Here is a 24,454-nt window from a genome sequence, read left to right as displayed (position 1 = left end):
CAGCAGGTTTTCTGTCCATGGAAGACATCCATAGGGAGACCTGTGAAGGGATCTTCGGCCCACAGGAGATCTTTAACAGGTCTTGAATCTCCAGAAGGCTTACAACCGGGTTTCGGTCCTTAAGATACCTTTAACAAGTTTTCAGTCCACAGAAGATCTTTAAAAGTCTTCAGTCCATAGAAGACCCTCAACAGGTCTTCAGTCCATAGAAGATTTGTGAAGGGATCTTTGGTTCATAGAAAACCTTTTACAGCTCTTCGATCCTTAGAAGAGCTTTTATAAATTTTTTGGTCCATAGAAGGCCTTTAATAGGTTTTCGTTCTGGGAAGGGTATAGGAAGTCTTTTAAAAGGTCTTCGGTCTTAAGACGAACTTTGGAAGGTCTTCTGTCCTTAAACTTTGGTCCATATAAGACTTTTAACAGGTTTTCGGTTCGCACGTCGGTCCACAAAGGAACTTTAGCAGGTCTTCGCTCCATAGAAGACTTTTAACAATTATTTGGTCCAGATAAGGCCTTTAACATGTCTTCGGTCCAGGGACAGGTCTTCGGTCCTTAGATGAACTTTAGCAGGTTTTGGGTTCATAAAAAAATCTGTTACAAGTCTTTGGTTCACAGAAGACATTTAAGAGGTTTTCGGTGCCCAGAAGAACTTTAACAAATCTTTGGCACATAAACGGCCTTAAACAGGTTATCGATTCAGGTCTTTGATGCATAGATGATCTTTTAACAGGTTTTCGGTTCACAGAGGACCTGTAACAGGTTTTCGGTTCATATAAGACCTGTCAAAGGCCTTTGGCACATAAACGACATTTAGATGGTATTCAGTCAATAATGGATCTGATTCATAGATCTTTGATATATAGGCGATATGAAACAGATCTTCGGTCCATAAAAGACTTTAAAAATATATTAGACTCATGAAACCCTTTTGACGGGTCTACCATCCAGACAAGACCGTTAGCAGATCTTCGATCCATAGAAGATCTGAAAAAGGTTTATGGTCCATAGAAGACCCATAAAAGATCTTGCATCCATATAATACCCGTAGAAGGTTTCTGATCCATAAAATTCCTTTATTAATTTTCGATCCATAGACGACCGATCTGACGTCTCCGGGTCGTGGAAAAGCGTTAGTAGACCTTCGCTCCGCAGAATACCTGAAAAACGTCTTTGGTCCAGACAATACTTTTTTGGATCTATAGAATATCTGAAAGAGATTCTGGGTCCATAAAAAACTTTTAACAAATCTTTGATTTATAGGAGACCGTTAATTTATCTTCGGGTCATACAAAACCTAAAAAGGGGCATTGGTCCACAGATAACTTTTCAAGAGTCTGCGGTCCTAAAATGGTCTTCGGTCTTTTGATGGCCTGCAAAACATGTTTAGTCCATAGAAAATCTGTTTAAGGTCTTTGGGTCTTAGAAAACTGATGGAAGATCTTCGATCCCTAGAAGATCTGTTGGAGGTCATCGGTTCATAAAATATCTTTTGAAGGTCTTCGGATCTTCGGAAAAAATGTTCCCTCCATTGTTAATCATCAAAAATCTTCGGTTCATAGAGGACCCTTAAAAATCCACCAGAAGACCTTTAAAGCCTTGCGGTTCAAAGAAAACCTGTCAGTAGAAGGACTGTAAAATGTCTTCGGTCCATGGAATACCTGTTAAAGGTCTTGGGTTTATAAAAGACTTCCAAAAAGACTTATTTTTATAGAGAACATTTTTGGTTAATGGAAGATCCAAAAATGATCTTAGGACTATAGACGACTTCGAAAAAATCGTTAAGTCTATGTATGAATTCTGAAAGATTTTCGGTCTCCGGGGAAACTAGTCAAGGTGAACAGTATCTGTTAGACCATGAAAAAGTCTTCAGTTCTGCGAAAGCTGTTTTGTTTACGAAAGAGAGAAATTGATCTCTAGTCCTTGATAGAAGCTCAGAAATAGTTTTCTCAACAAAGAAGCCCCTTGAAGTTATTCTGCCTACAAAAGGTCTCTAAGAGGTCTTTGGTCTGTGGAAGACCCTTTGAACGAACTTCGACATAGGAATAATCTTTAAATAAAGATTGATTTGTATCTATTGCCTTTTGAGGCTCAATCGTTGTCGAAATGTACATGAAAAAATCTTCGAATATTAAATTTTATGGACCATACTATCTTCTGAATTTCTTGCGTTCTACGGAAAAAAAAATTCAATAGTTTTTAAAAACTACCTTAAGTTTTTCTTTTGATGAAAAACCTTCTCTCAATAATATTTATACTAACCTCCCTTTTCCTTAGGTTTCGAAAAAACAAACATTGAACCACTTCATGATTAATTTCACATTTTCCTGAACCTTATTTCCGGAAAGGGGCCTTTGGCCTTTATTATATTCTTCTTCTTCTTATACTTATTTGCAAAATTATTAAATAAAAATTCAATTTTTATTAACTTTAAATTAGCATTAGTAAATATTTTGAAAAATCAAACTGGTCACCGCGACTAAGATTGCCGTCACGGCATTCACCTTCCCAGCTCCGTTGAGATGATCATCATTGACCTCATCCAAATCGTATTTGTTACAGCCATCGGTTTCACAGATGCGACAGCCCACCATGGGGTAACCGTTCGATAGACTCTGACAGGTGAGGAATTTATTGGCATTCAAGAGGGTGGTGCAGCCACGATTTGTGAAGATGGTGTTGTTTGCTGAAAATATTGGAGAATATATTAGTTAAGGTCTTTTCGGGTAGTAAATAAACAATGAATGTATGTACTATATTATACAGGGTGAGATGAAAAAACTGCAACCAACTTCAGACTGCTGTCATTTCTATTCCACCCGCCCGACAGCTCATTGCTTACAAGCGTACAAAAGCATTTTGGAGAGAATATTCCAGAAAAAAAGTTATTCGTGATGGAATTCTTTATATTCAGCTGGAAAACCACAAGTGGTTATCGTTAGAGAAAACCAGAATTTAAATGTGCATAAATCGCTCGTTACCGTGATACTAGTAGCGTAGCCCGACATCAGGGAAGTGAACGGAAGAAAACGGCAACATCAGCAGAAATGTTTCGAAAAATAAAGGAGCGACTTGATCGAAACCATCGTCGCAGTGGACGAAAAATGGCTCGTGAGCTGAACATACCGCAATATTCCATTCGGCAAATATTGAACCAGTAACACCAGCCGACTTTATGATACCCTACAATACTTTGCTAATTTAGTAGAGCTCCGCATAACAATTAAAAGTTTTTACGGGAGAATTCAATTCTACATGCTATGATTATAATTATAATTTAAAGTTCAAAAGACTAAATATGCCGAAGCATTTGTATCTTTTAAATTTGGACATGTATTGTCCATTTGATGTATATGGGAGCCATATCCAAATCTGAACCGATCCTGATAAAATTTGGCAAAGATATTTCTGAGCTGTATTTGATATATTTCCCCAAATATTGTTGTTGCAGAGTGCATATTACGGCTGCGGAGGACTAAAATAACAAATCGGATGAACAATATATATGGGAGCTATAACTATATCTGAACCGATCTTTACCAAATTTGACATTTTGACTAGCTTCTAGACTCATTTCGGTCGTAAGTGCCAAATTTCATCCCATTTGGGCAAATATTAGACGTTTGGTGCACAATAAAAGGTGAATCGGACGAAGTTTTATGTATGGGAGATATATCCAAAACTGAACCGATCTTGATAAAATTTAGTATTTCTGAGCTGTATTTGATATATTTCCCCAAATATTGTAGTTGCAGAGTACATATTACGGCTGCGAAGGACTAAAATAACAATTCGGATGAACAATATATATGGGAGCTATAGCTATATCTGAACCGATTTCGATCAAAATTTGGCATACTTATTTTCAGGCCTAATTTGGTTGTATGTGCAAAATTCCATACTATTCGGGCTGATATTACACGTTTGGTGCACAATAAAAGGCAAATCAGACGAAGATATATATGGGAGCTATATCTAAATTTTTTACCGATTATCTCCAATTTCAATAGGGTTCGTCCTAGGGCCAAACAAATGATTTGTGCAAAATTTCATCTGGGACGGGTAATAAATTCGAACTGTACTTTGTTCACAAAAATACATGGACAGACGGACAGACGGACGGACGGACATGCATAAATCGACTCAGAATGTGATTCTATGCAGATCATCAAAAGGAACTATGGGTCTATCTCGTTTCCTTTTGCCTGTTACAAACAAATGCACAAAGACATAATACCCTGACCACCTTGAGATGTAGGTTATAAAAATGAGCTCGGGATGTAGCCATTGAAATTCCAAAAAAGTACAAGGACTTACACCGCAGCAGAAAGTTAATAGACTCAAAAGAGCTAAAGAGTTGCTTCGCTTGGTCGAATGTGGTGAAGTGCCGATTTTAGATTTCTCCGATGAGAAAACATTCCTTGTCCAGCAGAGCAGTTTGTAAACAAACAGAATGATCGTGTTTACTTGCCAAAGAGGTCAGCTGAAAATGTGCACCTTCGGTCACCAGGCCACCAGAACCCAAGCAGCGGCCATGGTGATGGTTCGGGCCGCAATAACAGCCGATGGTAGCTCTCCGCTCGTATTAATCGACCGTAGCATCAGAAATGGACCAAAATACCGCAGAGCAACATTCGGGCAGCGTGTGACAGTTTCATTGGCCGTTTGAAGGCCATAATTTGTGCCAAAGGTGGCCGATTCAAACAAATCTAAACTTATTCTAAAATTTGATGCTATTTCCGACATTTTTATACCCTCTAACATACATAGTATGGAAGGTATATTAATTTCTTCATTTCGTTTGTAACTCATCGAAATAATAATTTTCGACGCAACAAATTCCGTCCGTCCGTCCGTCTGTTTTAAGCACGCTGCAGTCAAAACAAATTAAGATAGGAAGCTAAAATTTTGCACAGATCTGTCTTTGTCTACTACTATACTATACTATACTATACTATACTATACTATACTATACTATACTATACTATACTATACTATACTATACTATACTATACTATACTATACTATACTATACTATACTATACTATACTATACTATACTATACTATACTATTCTATACTATACTACACTATGCTATGGGTATCTACTTACCATAATATCGGTACATAAAACATACAGGCTCCTCTAGTTTCAGTAAAGCTCCCGTCGATAATTTCGTTCGCGAGGGGTCAAACGATTTGGGATCTTCATATTCCATGTAATCATAGTCCTGTGGCTGAGGGGCAGGATTGACAGGAGCCTCAGGGGAGAATGAGGGCAAAGGTGCCGGCGAGGATGAGGATGATGGTACAGCGGGTGCTGAGGTCGATGCTGATGCTGCATTTGACACCATTACTGTGGAGGATGAAACACCACTGCCACCTGGTTTCATGGTGGCTGCCAGTGTCTTTTCTTCAGTTACTACCGGTTTCATTGTTGTTGCCATTGTTGTCTTTCTATTGGAGCCTCCTGTCAAATTTGGATTACGTTTTGGTTCATCATTGTAATCGTAATTATAATCTTCATTTTCTGCTGGTGCTGGGGCAGGGGCTGGAGCGGGTGCTGGAGCAGCAGCCGGAGATGGGGCTGGTGCTTGCCCTGGAGCAGGTGCTTGTCCTGGAGCAGGTGCTTGACCTGGACCTGCTCCGGATCCTGGAGCTGTTGCTTGCCCTGGAGCAGGAGCTGGAACAGGTGCTGGTACTTCAGCTGGTGCCGGTGCGAGTGCTGGCGCAGCACCCGAATCGGATGGCTCCCCACCTGTAGCCGCCGGTGAGCTGTTATCAGCCGGAAGCTGAGCTGGTGCACTGTTATCACCAGTAGTGTTTGTTGTACCAACATCCGGCAATGGACTTGGCTTCTGAGTCACCACCGTATTCAGTTCTCCACATATGCTCAGCTCTTTAAAATCTTGATATTCATTGCAATCTTCACAGACATAGCATTGAAGACCTTGAAAAAAATAGGTGGGGAAATATGAAAAAAATTATCAAAATAAATAAAGATAGCAGCCCGTTTGAAGGTGCAATTAAATTAGAAAAGTTAAATAAATATTTGTTAGTTCAAAATTTTGGGGTAAGCATTGTCAACAGAGATTTTCAAAAAAATTGGGGATTTCGGCACAAACAAAGGTGGGTGATGGCGATTGGAGCAAACATGTGATGTAGAGCAGGTTTACTAAGTGAAAGGAATCGATGCCCATGTCAAATGACGAAATATTTATATATCTCCAGTAAAAATATATATCACGCCATGTTAGATACAAATATGGAATTTTCTGATCGATTAGCCGTTCTATGGTGAATCACAAAATAAAAACAATACCATTCATTGTGGGGCAAAGGTATGTTATCCACAAAAATATGATAAATTATCATCAATCAACTAACCGTTGACATTGTTAAGAAACCCCACCCCCATCCAAATTCATCATAGCATAGTCGGTAAGTTTAGGCAAAGTACACCAGAGGCTGGATTCTTGTTCTATGAAAATATGAAATGAAAACTATTTTTTTATAAAATTTCGCAGGTCCTCAATTCTTGTTCTATGAAAATTTGAAATGAAAACTTTTATAAAATAAAGAAATGTCAAATGAAAAGTGTTTTAAAGGAAATATTTTTCATTTCAAATTTTCATAGAACAAGAATCCAGCCTCAGTTGGAATGTATCCTATGGATACTGGTTTTTAATAAAATTATGGATCATTGTTTTTATAACCTACACCATATAGTGGTGTAGGTAGGTTGCATTTGTTTGTAACATGGAGAAGGAAGCGAGATAGACCAATAGTTATTTTTGAGGATCTTCGTACAATAACTTTCTGAGTCGATTTATGCATGTCAGTCCGTCCATCCGTTTATCTGTCCATGTATTTTTGGGAACAAAATGCAGGTCACATTTATTATCCGATTGAGCTGAAATTTTGCAAACAATATTTGTTTGGCCCACAGACAAAACCTATAGAGGTTGGTGAGAATCGGTTCAAATTTAGATATAGCTCCCATATATATTTTTAACCGGGTTAATTGTGCACCAAATGGCCAATGTCAGTACATATGACCTGAATTTGATATATCCTACCCCCTAAAATTTGGCGAAAAGCGGTTCAGATATAACCATAGCTCCCATATATACGTTTCTTTCGATTTGGGGTTTTAAGTACCTTACACCAGATATCAGATAAAGCCCAGAAAGCCGAGTCATTGTAATTATAGGTCCACGTTTTGGTATAGCCCCCATATAACGGTGTCTCCCGATATTCGGTAATTTGATAATTTTGGCCACATTTTTTCACGGATTTGTTTAAAAATTGGTATTTGTAGGTGATAATGGGTTCTAGCTCCTTTGGCGAAACATTGTATGTGTAGGTCAACGATTTGGTATAGCCCCAATATAACGGTACCTGCCGATATTCGGCATTTTAATGGTTTTTGCCACATTTCTACTAATGTTTACTTTACCCTAAGGTGGAGGGTATTAAAAGTTTGGCAAGGCCGAACTTAATGTTTTTTTACTTGTTAAATTTTATTGAATGAAAGCAAAAAATATCGGAAATAGCATCAAATTTTATGCTGCCCGAATGTTGTTCTGCTGTATTTTGGCCCATTTCCGTCAAAGCGCTTGCTTGAGGGGATCGACACTTTTGTACTTTTTGTGCCAACCTTGCTTTCCAAAATACTTCAGACACAATAGTCCAACGGATTGGTATCCAGAGATTTTGGTGGCCATTGTGCGCTGGAAATGAGGCGAGGAACCTCATTTTGTAACCATTACTTGGGTGGCGCGTGCTGAGTGCGATGGTGTTGAGTCGTGTTGGAATGTCCAAGGTCCGCGGCCAACATTTTTGTGTCCCCAAGGCTTTAATACATCCTCCAGAAAATTTTCGCGATAATAGTCGGCATTATTCTGATGCCACGGTCGATTAATACTAGCGGAGAGCGACCATCGGCTGTTATGGCGGCCCACACCATCACCATGGCCAGCGCCTGAGTTCTGGTGGCCAACCGAGGGTGCACATTTTTAGCTGACATATCTGGCAAGTAAATAAGGACATTTTGTTTTTTTACAAACTGCTATGCTGGACAACGAATGTTTTCTCATCGGAGAAAACTAAATTCGGCAGTTCACCACTTTCGGCCAAGCGAAGCAACTCTTTAGCTCTTTTGAGTCTATTTTCTTTCTGTTGCGGTGTAAGTTCTTGCGTTTTTTGGAATGTCAATGGCTTTACCCCGAGCTCATTTTTCAATCTTTGCCAATTGGAATATGGCGATATTTTCAGCTCACGGGCTATTTTTCGGCAACTGCGAGGTGGGTTTCGATCAAGTCGCATCTTTACTTATCGAAGCATTTCTGAAGATGTTGCTGTTTTCGTTCGTTCACTTCCTTGACGTCGGGCTACGCGATGGTACGAAACACAAATGATTTATTCACATTTAAATGGTGGAGTGACCTAACGATAGCCCATTGTGTTTTTCCAGCCAAATATAAAGGAATCACACTATCACGCTTGAATTCAATCACGAATAACTTTTTTTCTGGAAAATTTTCACCAAACTGCTTTTGTACGCTTGTAAACAATATAATGAGCTGTCACTGGAATAATTTTAACAGCTGTCGTCCGAGTGGCTTAAAAACGACAGCAGTCTGAAGTTGGTTGCAGTTTTTTCATCTCATCCTGTATATTTAGGTCCGATACGAAATGGACAATATTGACCCATTTCTTCGAAACATACTTAATAGAGGTTTAACTATTCAAATAAGCATAAAAGAAGTCAAAGTATATTAAAATCGAACATTGACTGATTATATACATCTGTCGGACAACCGACAGATACCCTTTTAACCTGTTTAGCTATACTTTCATATTCAGATGTATTTTTATACCCTCCACCAACCCTCCATGTATGTTAAGTTAGTCATTCCGTTTGTAACACCTCGAAATATACATGTTAGACCCCACAAAGTATATATATATATATATTCGTGATCAGCATAAAATTCTTTGTCGATTTAAAAAAAAAATTAAATTTTACTCAAATGTATATTATGCACGCAGGACTTTTGGTATTGAAAATGGGTCATGTGGGTCCACGTTTTGGTATAGCCCCCATATAACAGTACCTCCTGACATTCGGTATTTTGATGTTTTTAGCGACAGTTTTCCTCGGAATTGCTTAAAATTTGGTATTTGAAGTTCGAAATGGATACTACAGCCAGTGAGAGAAAATTGTCTCTGCAGGTCTGAGTCCTCGTATAGCCCCCACACATCGGTACCTCCCGATATTCGGTATTTTAATGATTTTAGAGATATTATTCACCGGAATTATTCCAAATCAAATTTGGTATTTGAAGTTCGTAATGGATGCTACAGCCTGTGACAGAAAACTGTCCGTGCAGGTCCACGTCTTCATATAACCCCACATGCTGTTACCTCCCTATATTCGGTATTTTGATGACTTAAGCTACATTATTCACCGATTTTTATACTCTCAACCACAGTATGGAGAAATATACATTTTATACGAAATATAAATTGTAGACCCCACAAAGTATATATATCCTTGATGAGCATAAGACTTAGCAATGTCCGTTCGTCTATCCGCCTGTCCGTCTGTGGAAATCACTCTAGCTTCCGAACGAAATGAAGTAAGTTGATAAAAATTTACTTAAATATGTATTATGTGTGCAGGACTTTTGGTATTGAAAATGGGCCATGTAGGTCCACGACTTCGTATAGTCCTCATCTAACGGTACTTCCCGATATGCGGTATTTTGATGATTTTAGCGATATTATTTACCGGAATTGTTTCAAATTTGGTATTTGAAGTTCGAAAGCTATACTACAGTCTAAGACAGAAAATTGTCTGTGGAAGTCCAGGTCTTCATATAGGCCCCATATAACGGTACCCCCGATATTCGGTATTTTGATGATTTTAGCAAAATTATTCACCGGAATTGTTTCAAATTTGGTATTTGAAGTTTCTTAATGGCTGCTACAGTCTGTGACAAAAAATTGTCTATGCAGGTCTAGGTCTTCGCATAGGCCCCATATATCAGTACCTGCCTATATTCGATATTTTGACGAGTTTAGGTACAATACCCACCGATATAGTTTGATATGTCATATTTAAACTTCGTAATGGAAGCTACAGCCTATGACAGAATATTGTCGATGCTGTTCCAGGTCTTCGCACAACTTCGATATAACGGTACCTCCCCCTATACGATATTTTGATGATTTTAGCTACATTATTCAGCGTATATTTCAAGTTTCGAATTTATATATGGTAATGGCTTATTACAAACAATGCCTATATAGGTCCACGTCGTATAGACCCCAATATAACGGCTATATTCGGTTTTTAAGGATTTAATTTCCAAATTCGTTCCAAATGGTGGAGGGTATTCAAAGTTCGGCCCGGCCGAACTTACTGCTTTCAAATGTTGTCATGGCTATATGTTCTTGTTCCATTGCAATGTTAACACATTTCTTTCTCAAAAGTACATGTGTATCACAACATGTTCGAAAACTTTATTTTGCTTGTTTCGAACATAACAATGTTGTACTACATTTTGTTTACAATGCATTTAAATGTATTTTCCAAACATATTTCTATGGAAGGTACTTTCTAGGAGCTCTATAAATATTGGGTCTTTAATAGAGAGGTAACCTTTGTGGAGGTTTCCTTTCAAATTGTAGAAGGTCTGTCAGATGCAAAGGATCAATCCACATGAAGACGATTTGAAAACTCTTCTTTAAATAAATGAGCTTCATCAATTGTTCCGTAGTTAAGAGATTTTTCGACCTGTCTTCTATGAAAGACAAATGACGGGGATTCTCTACGTTATTCTCCAATATTGCACCTATGTAAAATTTCATTAAACATAGCCCGTGGGGAATCACACCTCTGGTCTTTCCCATTATCCAACAGGTGTTTTTCACTTTCACCACATTCACATGGCGTCGAAAACAAAAATTTTTGATTTATTACCTCGTCCCCTTAATTGCGAAATAGCTAATTTATTGCAAACATTTTTTTTGGTTTGCTATCGAAACTTTTCGAACAAAAATTGCTAAAAAATTAAATTTCTTTAATTTTTTTTATTATATAAACTTTGGTCCCATTACTGATTGCCAATATTTTTAGTTGACTTTATTTTTGTTCTTCGGCACAACAAATATCGTATTTATCTTTCCTTTGCAATTATTTTTATCGAACATTTTTTGTGGCGTAATATTTTGAAGAAAAATACACGAAAAAACACAAAAAGAGTGAAACAACATTTAATTGACTGGTATACCATTTCATATTCTGATAAGAACATTTTTTTATCGCCAGAGCGGATAAAAACAAATAGAAATTTGAATTTTTGATATTAGGTGTGTTTTTTTTTTATTAAAGGGGAATAATACAATAAATGACGTCAATTTTTCAAGAGTTGTAAATGTGGATTTTTTGTAGAAAAAAAAAATCAAGATATAATAGAACTACTATAAGTATGGATTTTTATACCCTACAACACTATGTGTTGGGAGTATTATAAGTTTGATTGGGCCAAAAATTATGTAACACCTCGAAATATTGGTTTCCCACATAGGAAAGTATATATGGGTCTTCCTAGCTCGCCGAGCTGAGTCGATCTAGCTATGTATGTCCGTCCGTCCGTCTGTCCATGTTAATCGACAGACGGACAGCTACAGGTCGCAATTATGAACCGATCCTCACGAAATCGAAAATGTAGGTTGGGTTTGGGTTAGAATAGAACCCTATTGTTTTTAGAGATGATCGCGCGATATTTAGGGGTTGAAATGGACCAAAAACAGAAAAATTTCCTGATTTTGCAGTTGCTCTATAGGTCACAATTATGAACTAATCGACGCGAAAATTTACATGGAGTTAGAGCTTGGGACTGGGTAGAAACCCACCAATTTGAGCGGCCATCGGACAATAATTAGAGGGTAAAATAGACCTTAACTTTTATGTTAGAAAATAGGAAAATACATTAAAAGATCACTTCTGACCATTACAGTGATGCTAATATCCAAGAAATCGGATATATAGCAAAATAGGTACAATATATATGTAAAAGAATTGATCTTATTTATTCTGCTTATAAATCAAGAACCGCTGGGCCGATTTTCACAATTCACATCAATTCGGAATGGTCTCTTGCCAGAAAGGGATAAAATCTAAGAAAATCGCGGGATAATATGCAAATAAAAAAGTTATATCTTTTATTTCATTTTTTTCCATTTGTGTCATATTTTTTATCGCATGCGATTTTTTAAATTTGACTTACAAATTTGAATTTTAAATTTCCCCAACACTACGTTTTGAGGGTATTATATGTATGTCGTAATTATCGTCCGATCCTCATGAAATTTTGCATGAGGGTGGGTCGGAATTGAAGCCTATTGTTCTTAGGATGTGCATTTAGAGGTTTGAATGGCTAAAAAAATTAAAATTTTTCTAATTTTGTAGTCTTTCTATAGGCCACAATAGAAAACTAATCGACACGGAATTTCACATCGGAAGAGAGTTGAGGATGACCATTAGATTATATTTATTATTTATTTATACTTCACAATACTACGGAGTGCGTAAATATTGGCCAAATTCTCCGGGTCAAAAACCTTAAGGTAACCTCTGGGCAGTGCTCTTTGGCATAATTTCAAAAACGAAATCTTCCAAAATAGATTTGCATATAAAGGGACTTTGAACATATTGTGGTGTTGTGGGGTATCACATGGTCGGCCCCGCACGTCTATAGCATTTGCTTACTTGTTAAAAATAAATTTGTCGATGTTCAACAGAATTTTCTGTGGCTTCTAAAAACTGTTCTTTGAAAATCCGCCTACATAATTTTTTGGGCCCTGACCATTTTTCAGAGTCCAACCGAGTTATAAATGTGGATTTTTTAAAGAAAGTTTATCGACGTCCCACGGCGTTAAAAATTTTATTAATTTTTTTTTTTCAAAATTTTGGACATGTATTTGTCCATGTTTTTTAAAAAAAATATAAAACAATCAGCCTGTATTTCCGACAGATGTGTACCCTCAGCCAATGTCCGTTTTTTTTTTTCAATATATTGTCCATTTTGTGTCTGACCTAATTCTGATATAAATATTGCAACGTGTCAGAATTGGACTATGCGTCTACTTCCTTCCTTTTATATGAGACTAGCAAGTGCCCGCCACTTCGGCAGCAAAAAGTCCAACTTAAAATTTTAGATTCGTTCCAAGAGTTCGTGTTAGGCTTTTTCAGTACTCAAATGCAACATTTCTTTACTTTAATACAATTTTTATCAATACTTCATACATCGGACTAAATTGTCAGATTATTAAGGTGTTATATATTATTTAAGTTTTTTTCTTTTTCAGAAGAAATTCTAGGAGACGATTTACCTTTTACACCAAAAAGTCTTCAAAATCTTTCATTTTGAAATTGACCGAGGAGGATATTAGTAGTACCATTGCACAATGGTTTCGTATCCAATTTTTCGGTCCAAAAATATTTCAACGTCTCCAGAGTAAACCCTAGAGACCCAAAGTGACTTTAATATCAACTTGAGCATCTCAGCTCTATCTCTTCACCCAGAACCAAATTTAGTATAATTTATTACTTTTCGAAAAATTTTAGTACACATTTCCAAAACCACCTCCATATTTCAATTCCAGATACCAAGAGAGACCTCAGTGCCAAATTTGTGGATTCTATCTCTATCCCTTCACCCAATACCAAATTTAGTACTACTTAGTACATTCCGTACGAATATAGGACGCAATCCCAAATCCAACTCCATATCATAACCACAGACACCAACAGTGGGTCTATGTCAAATTTGAGGACTTCAACTATATTCTTTCACCGAACACCCAATACTATAATCGTTGAAAAATTATAAAAATGAAAAAATTATACTAAATTGTACCACTTAGTAATTTTCGAACAATTGTAGTGCACATTATTCCTTAACCACCTCCATATCTCAATTCCAGATACCAACAGTGATCTCAATAACAAATTTGAAGATTCCAACAGGACCTCATCTCTCAGTACCAAATGTAGAACATTTTAGTACTTTTGGTACAGTTATAGTTTGCAAAACCACCACCAGATCTCAATTTCAGATATCAGCAGTAACATCTATATCAAATTTCGAGATTCCGGCTTTATCCTTTTACACAATACCAAATTTATTAACACTTAGTACTTTTCGCACAATTATGGGACGCAATCCCAAAAGCACCTCCTTCTATTAACTACAGACGCCAAGAGTGACATATATGTAAAATTTCAGGACTTGAACTATATTCCATCATCCAATATCCAATTTAGTACCACTTAGTAATTTTCGAATAATTATAGTACACAATTCAAAAACTACCTCCAAATCTCAATTCCATATACCACCAGAGACCTCAATATCAATGTTGAGGGTTCTAGCCTTATCCCTTCACCCAATACCAAATTTAGTACCTTTCGTACAATTTCCAATTCCAATTATAGTACACATTTTCAAACCCACCTCTAAGTCTAAGCCTCAGATATCAACACTTGTCTAATTATCAAATTTTAGGATTTTATCTCCATCCCTTCAACCAGCACCAAATTTAGCACCATTTAGTACTGTCGTACAATTGTAGTACACATTTCCGAAATCAACTCCATATGCCCCGGCTACACATGAAGAGAGATCGTAATACCAAATTTCGGGTTTCAAGCAGTATATGTTGGTAGAATACCGAATTGTACTAAATATATTAATAAATAGTACTTTTCGTGCACCTGTAGTAGTACCTGTAGTGACTACCAAAAGGGATCCCAATACAACATTTCAAAATTTGGCTTCATCAAACAAAACTGGGGCAAATTTAGTAGCGTTTTGTACAGTTTTCTCACTTAGTACACATTTCCAGAACCACCTTCATATGAAACTAACTTTCCAATCTTAATTCTCATACAAAATTTCAAGTCTTTAGCGTTATCCGTTCACATAATAACAAAATGGTATCAATTTTAGAAGTTTAGAAACATTTTTTAAATTTAGTACACACCATTTAGTACACATGAGTATGAATTTCCCAAGCTTCCCACATACCCCAATCTTACACACCCACAGTTCCAAATTTTAGGATTCCATTCCTGTTGGTTCGTCCGAATACAAATTGTACTTTATTTAGTGCATTATAGTACAAATTTCTAAAACTACATATATATCCAAATTGTACCAAATTAAGTACCATTTAGTACACTTAAGTACAAAGTTTTATAACAACCTGCATCCGACAGCCCAATACATATCTTATTTTAAAATTGCAGGTTTCCACTCTACCGGTTCACCCAAATTTGTAATTGTACCAAATTTAGAACCATTTGCGACACATAAGTACAAATTCCCATAGCTTCCTACATACCCAATCCTACAATCCCACAGTAATCCCAATTCCATCCCTGTTGGTTCGCCCAAATACAAATTGTTTTAGTACATGTAAGTACAAATTTCCAAAACTACCCGCATATCCCAATCATACACTCCAACAGTAATCTTAAATCCAATTTTCAGGATACCAGCCCTATTGGTTCACCCAAATTCAAATTGTACCAAATTTAGTACCATTTAGTACACATAACTACAAATTTTCATAACTACCTATGTCATACAGCCCAATAGGAATCTTATTTTAAAATGTTAGGTTTTCAACTCCACCGGTTCACCCGAAATTGGAATTGTACCAAATTTAGTACCATTTAGTACACATAAGTACAAATTTCCAAAGCATCCTATATACCCCAATCCTACACTCCCACAGTAACCCCAATTTCAAATGTTAGGATTCCATCCCTGTTGGTTCGCCCAATTACAAATTGGACTTTATTTAGTACATATAGCTACAAATGTCCAAAAATTCCTACATACTCCAATCCTACACTCCGACAGTAATCTTAATTCCAATTTTTAGGGTACTAGTTCTATTGGTCCTCCCAAATCAAAATTGTACCAAATTTAGGACCATTTAGTACACGTAAGTGTGAATTTCTAAAACTGCCTACATTTCTCCGTCCTGGAATCCATAAGTAATCTTATTTCAAATTTCAGAATTCCACCTCCATTCGTTCCTCCAAATTCAAAATGCACTAAATTTAGTACCGTTTAGTACTTTTCGTGTACATGTATACACACTTCCGAAACTACCTCCTTACATCGACTCTACTGCTCAACCTTGATTCCTATTCCAAATTTCAAGTTTTTAGCTCTAACCGTTCACATGATACTTTTTAGCACTTTTCGTACACTTATAGTGAGAATTTCCAAAAATTCTCTAGTACATCGATTATACACTCCATCAGTGACCCATATACCAAATTTAAGAGTTCTAACTCCACTGCTTCATAAAATACAAGAGGTGCCATATTTTGTACCCCTTGGAGATTTTCTTATCGTTAAGAGTTTTCGAAAACCCAGCCTTATCTGACCCCTTCGGACCAAGAGCGATCCTCACCCAAAATTTCAAAATTCTAGTTTCGCCAGTTTCATTTCAGGGCATTGATAAATTGTTAAGTCAGTCATTGAGTCAATTACAGGGAGAGATAAAAAAAATGTAACCAACTTCAGACTGCTGTCATTTCTAAACCACTAGTCCAACAGCTGTTAAAATTATACCACTGACAGCTCATTATATTGGTTACAAGCGTACAAAAGCATTTTGGTGAGACTTTTCCCAAAAAAAAGTTATTCGTGAGGAATACAAGCGTAATAGTGTGATTTCCTTATATTTGGCTGGAACACCACAAGTGGGTATTGTTAGAGCACTCCAGCATTTAAATGGGAATAAATACCGGTAGCGTAGCCCGACGTCAAGGAAGTGGATGGAAGAAAACAGCAACATCAGCAGAAATGGTTCGAAAAGTAAAAAAGCGACTTGATCAAGCCCGCGTTGCAGTGGCCGAAAAAAGGCCCGTGAGCTGAACATATCGCAATATTCCATTCGGCAAATATTGAAAAACGAGCTCGGGGTAAGGCCATTGAAATTCCAAAAAGTGCAAGAACTTACAACGCAACAGAAATAAAATAGACTCAAAAGAGATAAAGAGTTGCTTCGCTTGGCCGAAAGTGGTGAACTGCCGAATTTGGGTTTCTCCGATGAGAAAACATTCGTTGTCCAGCGGAGCAGTTTGTAAACAAACAAAATTATCGTGTTTACTTGCCAAAGAGGTCAGCTGAAAATGTGCACCTTCGGTTGGCCACCAGAACTCAATCGCCGGCCATGGTGATGGTGTGGGCCGCCATAACAGTCGATGGTCGATCTCCGCTCGTATTAATCGACCGTGGCATCATAATAAATGTCGAATATTATCGCGAAAATATTCTGGAGGTTGTATTAAAGCCTTGGGTACGCAAACATTTTGGCCGCAGACCATGTCCATGCAGGAATGTCCAATTCCACTCAGCACGCGCCACCCAAGAATGGTTACAAAATGACGTTCCTCGCTTCATTTCCAGCGCACAATGGCCAACAAAATTTCCGGATACCAATCCGTTGGACTATTGTGTCTGGAGTATTTTGGAAAGCAATGTTGGCACTAAAAAATACCAAAGTGTCGATCACCTCAAGCATGCGTTTTACCGGGAATGGGTCAAAATACCGCAGAGCAACATTCGGGCAGCGTGTAAAGGTTTCATTGGCCATTTGAAGGCCATAATTTCTGCCAAAGGTGACCAATTCGAAAAAAATCTTATCTTAATCTAAAATATGATGTTATTTCCGACATTTGTTGCTTTCATTCAATAAAATTTAACAAAAAAAATGTAAAAATTATGGCGTTTGACTTCGTTGCAGTTTACTTTTTTATGTCACCCTGTACTTTACTCTTTCATCAATATAGATATATAGAATAACTTTACGATGTAACAGATTTGTACCAAATCGGATATACCCTCGAAAATTATCGTGCACACCAACCGGACTCCAAATGTTCTGAAACGGATTTGGCCCAAAGAGGCCTGGGGTTATTTCGATGAGGTACATTTTGCCCCTATCAAATGATATATACCCTCAGAGTATAAAAAAAAACAAAAACAAGTAAGCAAAGGCTACAGTCGAGCGGGGCCGACCATTGAATACCCTACAACACTATAATAAACCATACAGTTTACATAGGCGAAATGCTCGACAGAATTCCACAAGATATTGTGACAAAAAATTAAAGAAAACAATCAGGTTTCGTTCTCTAATTTTCGAAAAATAACAACTTAAACTAATTTGCTCATTTCCAATTTATTGGTAGATGTTGCACGTAAATGGTCTTCCTAGATATGGAACCAATATTGCCCAAAGACCTATAATCTCTCAGAAGTGGCAAAATATTAACATTTATTATTGGGTTTTGACTGAAACGCATCTATATGAGATACAGACATTTGACTATATTCTTCAACGTGAAGAATTCTCGTGAAATTTGTGAATTCTCCAAAAAGTCACTGGAATGGTCATTTTCGTATTTTGTCTACAAAAGTTGGCAAACTATTTCACACATTGAATATTTTTGGATGGCCATTAGAAACTGCTTGGCTTTTGCAATGTGCGGTAACCCCCATTCAAATGTGCGTGAAGATCGGGCGATAATTACGACCTGCTGACAATTTTGCAGTTTTTTGGTCCATTTCAACCCCTAAATATATGGCGATCATCTCCAAAAAGAGTAGGCTTCAATTCTGACCCTCATCTTATACCCATGCAAAATTTCGTAAGGATCGGACCATAAATGCGATCTGTATATGATATCCTGATATCCTAACTACTTAGTTTTGTTAGCTGTAGAAATATTACCAAATGTTTAATTCAAATTCAATGACAAAATTGAAAAAATATGAGAAAATTTTACTAAATCAATATTTTCATCTTTAGAGAGATATTTTTATGCGATTTTTTGGACGTTTTTTCTTTCCTGCCAAGAGGCCATTCTGAATTAATGAGAACTGTCGAAATCAGTTCAGCCGTTCTCGACATATAAGAGATCTTTCAAGCATATCTTCTTTGATAGACATATATATCGCACATATTTTGCTATATATCCGATTTGTTGGATGTTAACATGAATGTAAAGATCAGAAGTAACCTTGTCATGGCTTTGTGATTTCGCCGGGATTTAAAATATTCGCGGTTTTATGAAATATTTTGAATTTTTTCAACAAAAAAGATATGGCCTATTTTACCCGCTAAATATTATTCGATGACCACCCAAATTGGTAGGCTTCTTCCCCGCCCTAAACTCTAGCTACATGCGAAATTCCGCGTCGATTGGTCTATAATTGCGACCTGTATAGCTACTGCAAAATCCGACATTTTTTCAGTATTTGGTCCATTTCAACCCCTAAACATTTGGCGATCATCTCCAAAAGAAATAGGGTTCTATTCTGACCCTAGCCCCACCTCCATTCTAAATTTCGTGAAGATCGGACCATAATTGCGACCTGTAGAGTGATTACAAATTAACATGGACAGACGGACAGACGGACGGACGGACATACATAGCTAGATCGACTCAGCTCGGCGAGCTAGGAAGATCCATATATACTTTCCTATGTGGGAAATCAATATTTCGTGGTGTTACATAATTTTTGGCCCAATCAAACTTATAATACCCCCAACACATAGTGTTGTAGGGTATAATTATCTTTTCTTCTCTGTGACAAGGTCAACAATATATCACCAACCCAGCCCTCGGTGTGCAGACAGATATTCCCCATGATTCGATGAACAAATACCGTATCGATAGTCGTGGTTATCTTATCACTACTCATATGAATCTACACATGTTACACTTTTATCTACGAACCTTTTGAACTTCCCGGAAAGCATTTAATGTACCGGAGAGTACAAAAGTACTAACTCCATTATTGAGAAAAAAAAGAGATTTATTTGAAAATGCGCTAATTTTATCCACTTAGAATGGTTTCCCATTGACAAGCCATGAGACTAAGCACATCCCATTCAAAATTTTTTTCGAGACAAAAAAGTGGAGTTTTCACTTTTTCTCCTCTCTCACCATGCTGTTGATACGTCTCCATGTCTATTCAACAAAAACTTAATAAACGATTATTTTCGACTTCCGTTAAATAAATATCTGCTGTCACTGGCGTTCAAATATTTAGCTGTGACAAGGGCTAAAATGCTATTGACGTCAATGTTACTGACCTGTCTTCACTAAAATTTATTTCGAATATTAACTGATCTAATTGGGAAATAAATATATGTGTCTGATATTTATTTCTTTTTGTACTTATTTAGATTTGTTACCGCTCCCCAGAATAGCCTACGTCTAGAAAAAATGAAAAATTTCAAAATCACACTGAGAGAGCAAGTCTCCCCAGAAGCTAACAGAACGGGAGACTAACTAAAATGTCAACACTTAATGACAATTCTTTGAAATCATATTTATAAGCTTAGAATATGACTATTAATTTTTGTAAGCTCTTTTTGGGTCTATATGTATCCCACTACTGCACTGTGCCAAGTTTGAAGAGAAGTGGAGAATAATTCCAAATTAAATGAAGGTAAATGATAACATTCAGTAGGTTATGAAAGACAATTCTGTAAGACATACATATTGGAAATATAGGGGGAAAGTTCTACCCTCTTCAGCATTTTTGGAAATTTTTAGATTTAGATTCCTCGGAATCCGTTCATTTAGTATCTTGGGAAATATTGTCGAGTAAATACCAGACACAATTTGTTTTTAACTTTCAAGCGAGTCATCAGAAGGGGTCTTCATATAGAGAGAGGCTATAGAGGGTATATTGCATTTAATACGGCCAAAATGTGCTTCATCGAAAAAACGGTTTTAGACCCTAGGTCTCTTTGGACCAAATCCGTTTCAGGACATTTGGAGTCGATCTAGCGATGTCCATTCGTCTGACTGGCTAGTGAGCATGATAACTCTCGAAGGGAGTATCAGATTTGGTCCAAACTTAGTACATCGTAATAATTTTGACAAACTTAGATCCAGTTTAGAGATGGGCAATATCGATCCACTTCCTTCTGGTACATCCTCCACAAAAGAACGAAATTTTAAAAGAAATATATATTCTGCACAGAAAGAGAACCGATAATCCTATTTTGCTCCAACTTTGCAAATCCTAATATTTACGTGAGTTCTAGGTCAGGTGTGAAAATCGACAATATTGCAAATCCTAATATTTGCGTGAGTTCTAGGTCAGGTGCGAAAATGGACAATATCGGTCTACCCCATCAATTACCTCCTCACAAAAGGTCAAAATTTTGAATAATTACAACTCTTATAAAATGTGATGCAAGTGTCCTATTATATTCAAAATTCACACTTTCCAATATTTTTAGCAACCCAAGGTCTGGTGTTAAGATGGAATACATCGATTTACTCCTTCTGGTACCTCCTCCACAAAAGTTCGAAAGAGAAAAGATAAACCGATTTTACTCCAACTTTGCAAATCCTAATATTTGCATTAGTGCTAGGTCAGATGCGAAAATGGACAGTATTGGTCCACTCCATCAAGTACTTCCACCACAAAGGGTCAACATTGTGAATAATTAAAACTCTTATAAATTGTGATATAAGAGTTCGATTATCTTCAAATTACACACATCACAATATTTTTATTTACCGTGTGAAGATGGAATGTATCGGACCACTCCTTTGGTCACTCCCCCATAAAGGGTCAAAATTTTGAATATCCATGAAGCTTAAAAAACACAAAATTAACATCCGATTCCATTTAGATTGGCATATCTCAATATTTCTATCAACACAAGATCTGTTATAAATATAATAGAGATTGGTCCATACCTTTTGGTACCTCTCCCCGCAAATGGTCAAAGTTTTGAAAAACAAAACGGTTATTAAATCCGAAGTAAGCATCTAGTTCTCTGCATATTTTACACATCATAATATTTTTATTAACCCAAGGTCTGATGTAAAGATGTAATATATCGGTCCACTCCTTCTTGTACCTCCCCCATAAAAGTTCAAAATTTTAAATATCCATGAAACTCATAAAATGCGAAGTTAACATCCGATTCCAATAATCTTTGGCACATCTCAATATTTCCATTAACACAAGATATGTTTCAAACGTGGTAGAGATCGGACCATTTCTTCTGGTATCTCCCCCACAAATCGTCAAAGTTATGAATAACCAAAAGGATTGTAACATCCGAAATAAGCATCCGACTCCCTTCACATTTCACACCTCTCTTTATTTCAACCAACAAAAACAAAAAATCTATTCAAATTGCATATATGTCGGAAATAACCGTAAAATCGGTAACAGTACCTCCCCCATATAACATACCTCCCCAGTATTTTGATGTTTTTGACGACCCCCTACCTATAGCTACCTTCCTATATTCGGTATTTTGATGTCGCCAATATAAGGGTAACTTCCTAAATTCTGCATTCTTAAGATTTTAACAGAATTGTTAACGGATTTCTATTTTTATTTATTATTATTATTTTTTTTTTTGAAAATTTAAAATTTTGTTGCAAATGGTGGAGGGTGTTCAAATTTCGCCCCAGCCGAACTTACAGCTTTTTTACTTGTTTTTCTTCGAATTTTGACAGGGTCCGCATAGCAACATTTGTAGCCGATACTTTTTTGGAAGATAATTTCAAAGTTGTTCATCGTATAACTCTATTCGCACTTAGGGTCCATATCAGTTCAGCAATCTGCACACAAATTAACAACTCTTCTCATCTCACCTTTCACTGTTGGTATTAAAATTCCAATTGTAATAAATAGTAATAATTTCCATTCATTTGTTGTCATTGTTATTATTGTCAATTATTTTATATATTACTTTTATTGTGTTTTTAATATTTTACTTGCAATTATGTAATTATGTAAAAAAGTAAAATTTCGCCAAAAAGGCCCGATCACATTTAAACCCCGAAAACGTTAAAGTAAAACTAAAAAATTCGATACATTTTCAAAATCAAATTCCCAGAAGAATTTCATCTGCGCCAGCTCAAAAAAAAAAAAAAAAACTAAAAGAATCAATCGTTGGTTTGATGGAGAACAGTGCAATTTGATGATAAAAATCTCGAGTTCGAGTGTGTTTCAATAACAACAACAACGACAATTGTGGTAAGGTGTCACAAACAAAACAACAAATCATGTGAAACGTCAAAAAGATAGAGAAAATTAAAAAGTTCCATTAAAAAAGATTGGCATGCAGACATGATAATAAAAATTATTCTCAAAGAAGAAAAAAATATGGCACAGTGGGTGGAAGAATTTGTGAGGTGAAGGAGTGGAAAGGATGATTCAATAACACTTAGTCATTGCAAATGAAGTCCAAAGACATTTTGAACTCAAAACGAAGCACAGTGAGAATCCATGAGAGGTAAGGTATTGCTGGAATTTTGATGATAGGGTTACTCCAAGTGCGATCCACTGTGTTGAAAATCAATTCAGGACTGGATTCTTGTTCTTTGATAGGAATTGGTATATATTTCCTTTATAACATTTTTCATTTGATATTTTTTATACCCTCAGTCATATGGCCACAGAGTGTATATAACATTTGATAAGGCTAAAACGTACTTGATCGAAGTAACAGTTTAAGATCCTATGTCTCTTTGGACCAAATCCGTTTCAAGATAATTGGAGTCGATCTAAAGGAGTCAGTCCATTCGTCTGTCAGAAGTTAGCATACGATTTGATTCAAACTTGGTACATCGTAATATTATTGTCAAACTTAGATCGAGTTCGGAGATGGGTAACATTGGTTCACTCCTTCTTGCACCTCCCATTCAAAAAATTAAAATTTTCAAAAAAAAAAAAAATTATTTACCTCCCAAAACGAGAAGATTCAACCAATTTTGCTCAAACTGCAAATCCCAATATTTTTGTTACTGCTAGGTCTGGTGCGAAAATAAACAATGTTTGTTCACTCTATCAAGTACCTACCTCACAATGGGCTGAAATTTGGAATAATTATAACACTTATAAAATGTGAAATAGAAGTCCGACTGTGTGCAAGCTTCGCACATGTCAATACTTCAATCAAATCAAGATCTGATTTAAAAATGGCATGCATCGGTCCACTCTTTCTGGTACCTCTCCACAACGGGTAAAAATTTTGAATAACCATGTAGCTCACAAAATGGATGGGATCTGGCGTGAAGATGGAATATATCTGACCACTTCTTCTGGTAATTCCCACACAAAAAGTAAACATTTTTAGAGAAAATAATGTACCTCCTAAAAGAGAAGGCTCAACCGATTTCGCTCGAAATTGGAAAATCCTAATATATTTGTTCGAAAATGGACAATATATGCCCACTTCACCAACTACCTGCCAAACAAAGGATCAAAATTTGGAATTATTTCAACGCTTATAAAATATGAAATATATGTCCTGTTTTCTTCACACATCTCAATATTTCTATCAACACAAGATCTGGTGAGAAGATGGAA

General features: G+C 36.6%; 1 protein-coding gene across 1 annotated transcript; it reads right to left on the bottom strand.

Annotated features, from left to right (window-relative positions):
• Positions 1-2,321: 2,321 nt before the first annotated feature.
• Positions 2,322-22,926, bottom strand: LOC101896239 (skin secretory protein xP2). The gene is made up of 3 exons (XM_005186441.4): positions 22,735-22,926; positions 5,110-5,946; positions 2,322-2,683 (listed from the first exon to the last, which is right to left on the bottom strand). Exons 1-3 carry the CDS (start codon positions 22,799-22,801, stop codon positions 2,439-2,441), a joined length of 1,149 nt encoding a protein of 382 aa, XP_005186498.3. The 5' UTR covers positions 22,802-22,926; the 3' UTR covers positions 2,322-2,438.
• Between the last annotated feature and the right edge of the window lie 1,528 nt (positions 22,927-24,454).

The sequence above is a fragment of the Musca domestica genome, unplaced genomic scaffold (assembly GCF_030504385.1).
Source record: "Musca domestica strain aabys unplaced genomic scaffold, Musca_domestica.polishedcontigs.V.1.1 3, whole genome shotgun sequence".
In the NCBI taxonomy this organism is placed as follows: domain Eukaryota; kingdom Metazoa; phylum Arthropoda; class Insecta; order Diptera; family Muscidae; genus Musca; species Musca domestica.
This window is presented reverse-complemented; position numbering and strand designations above follow the sequence as displayed.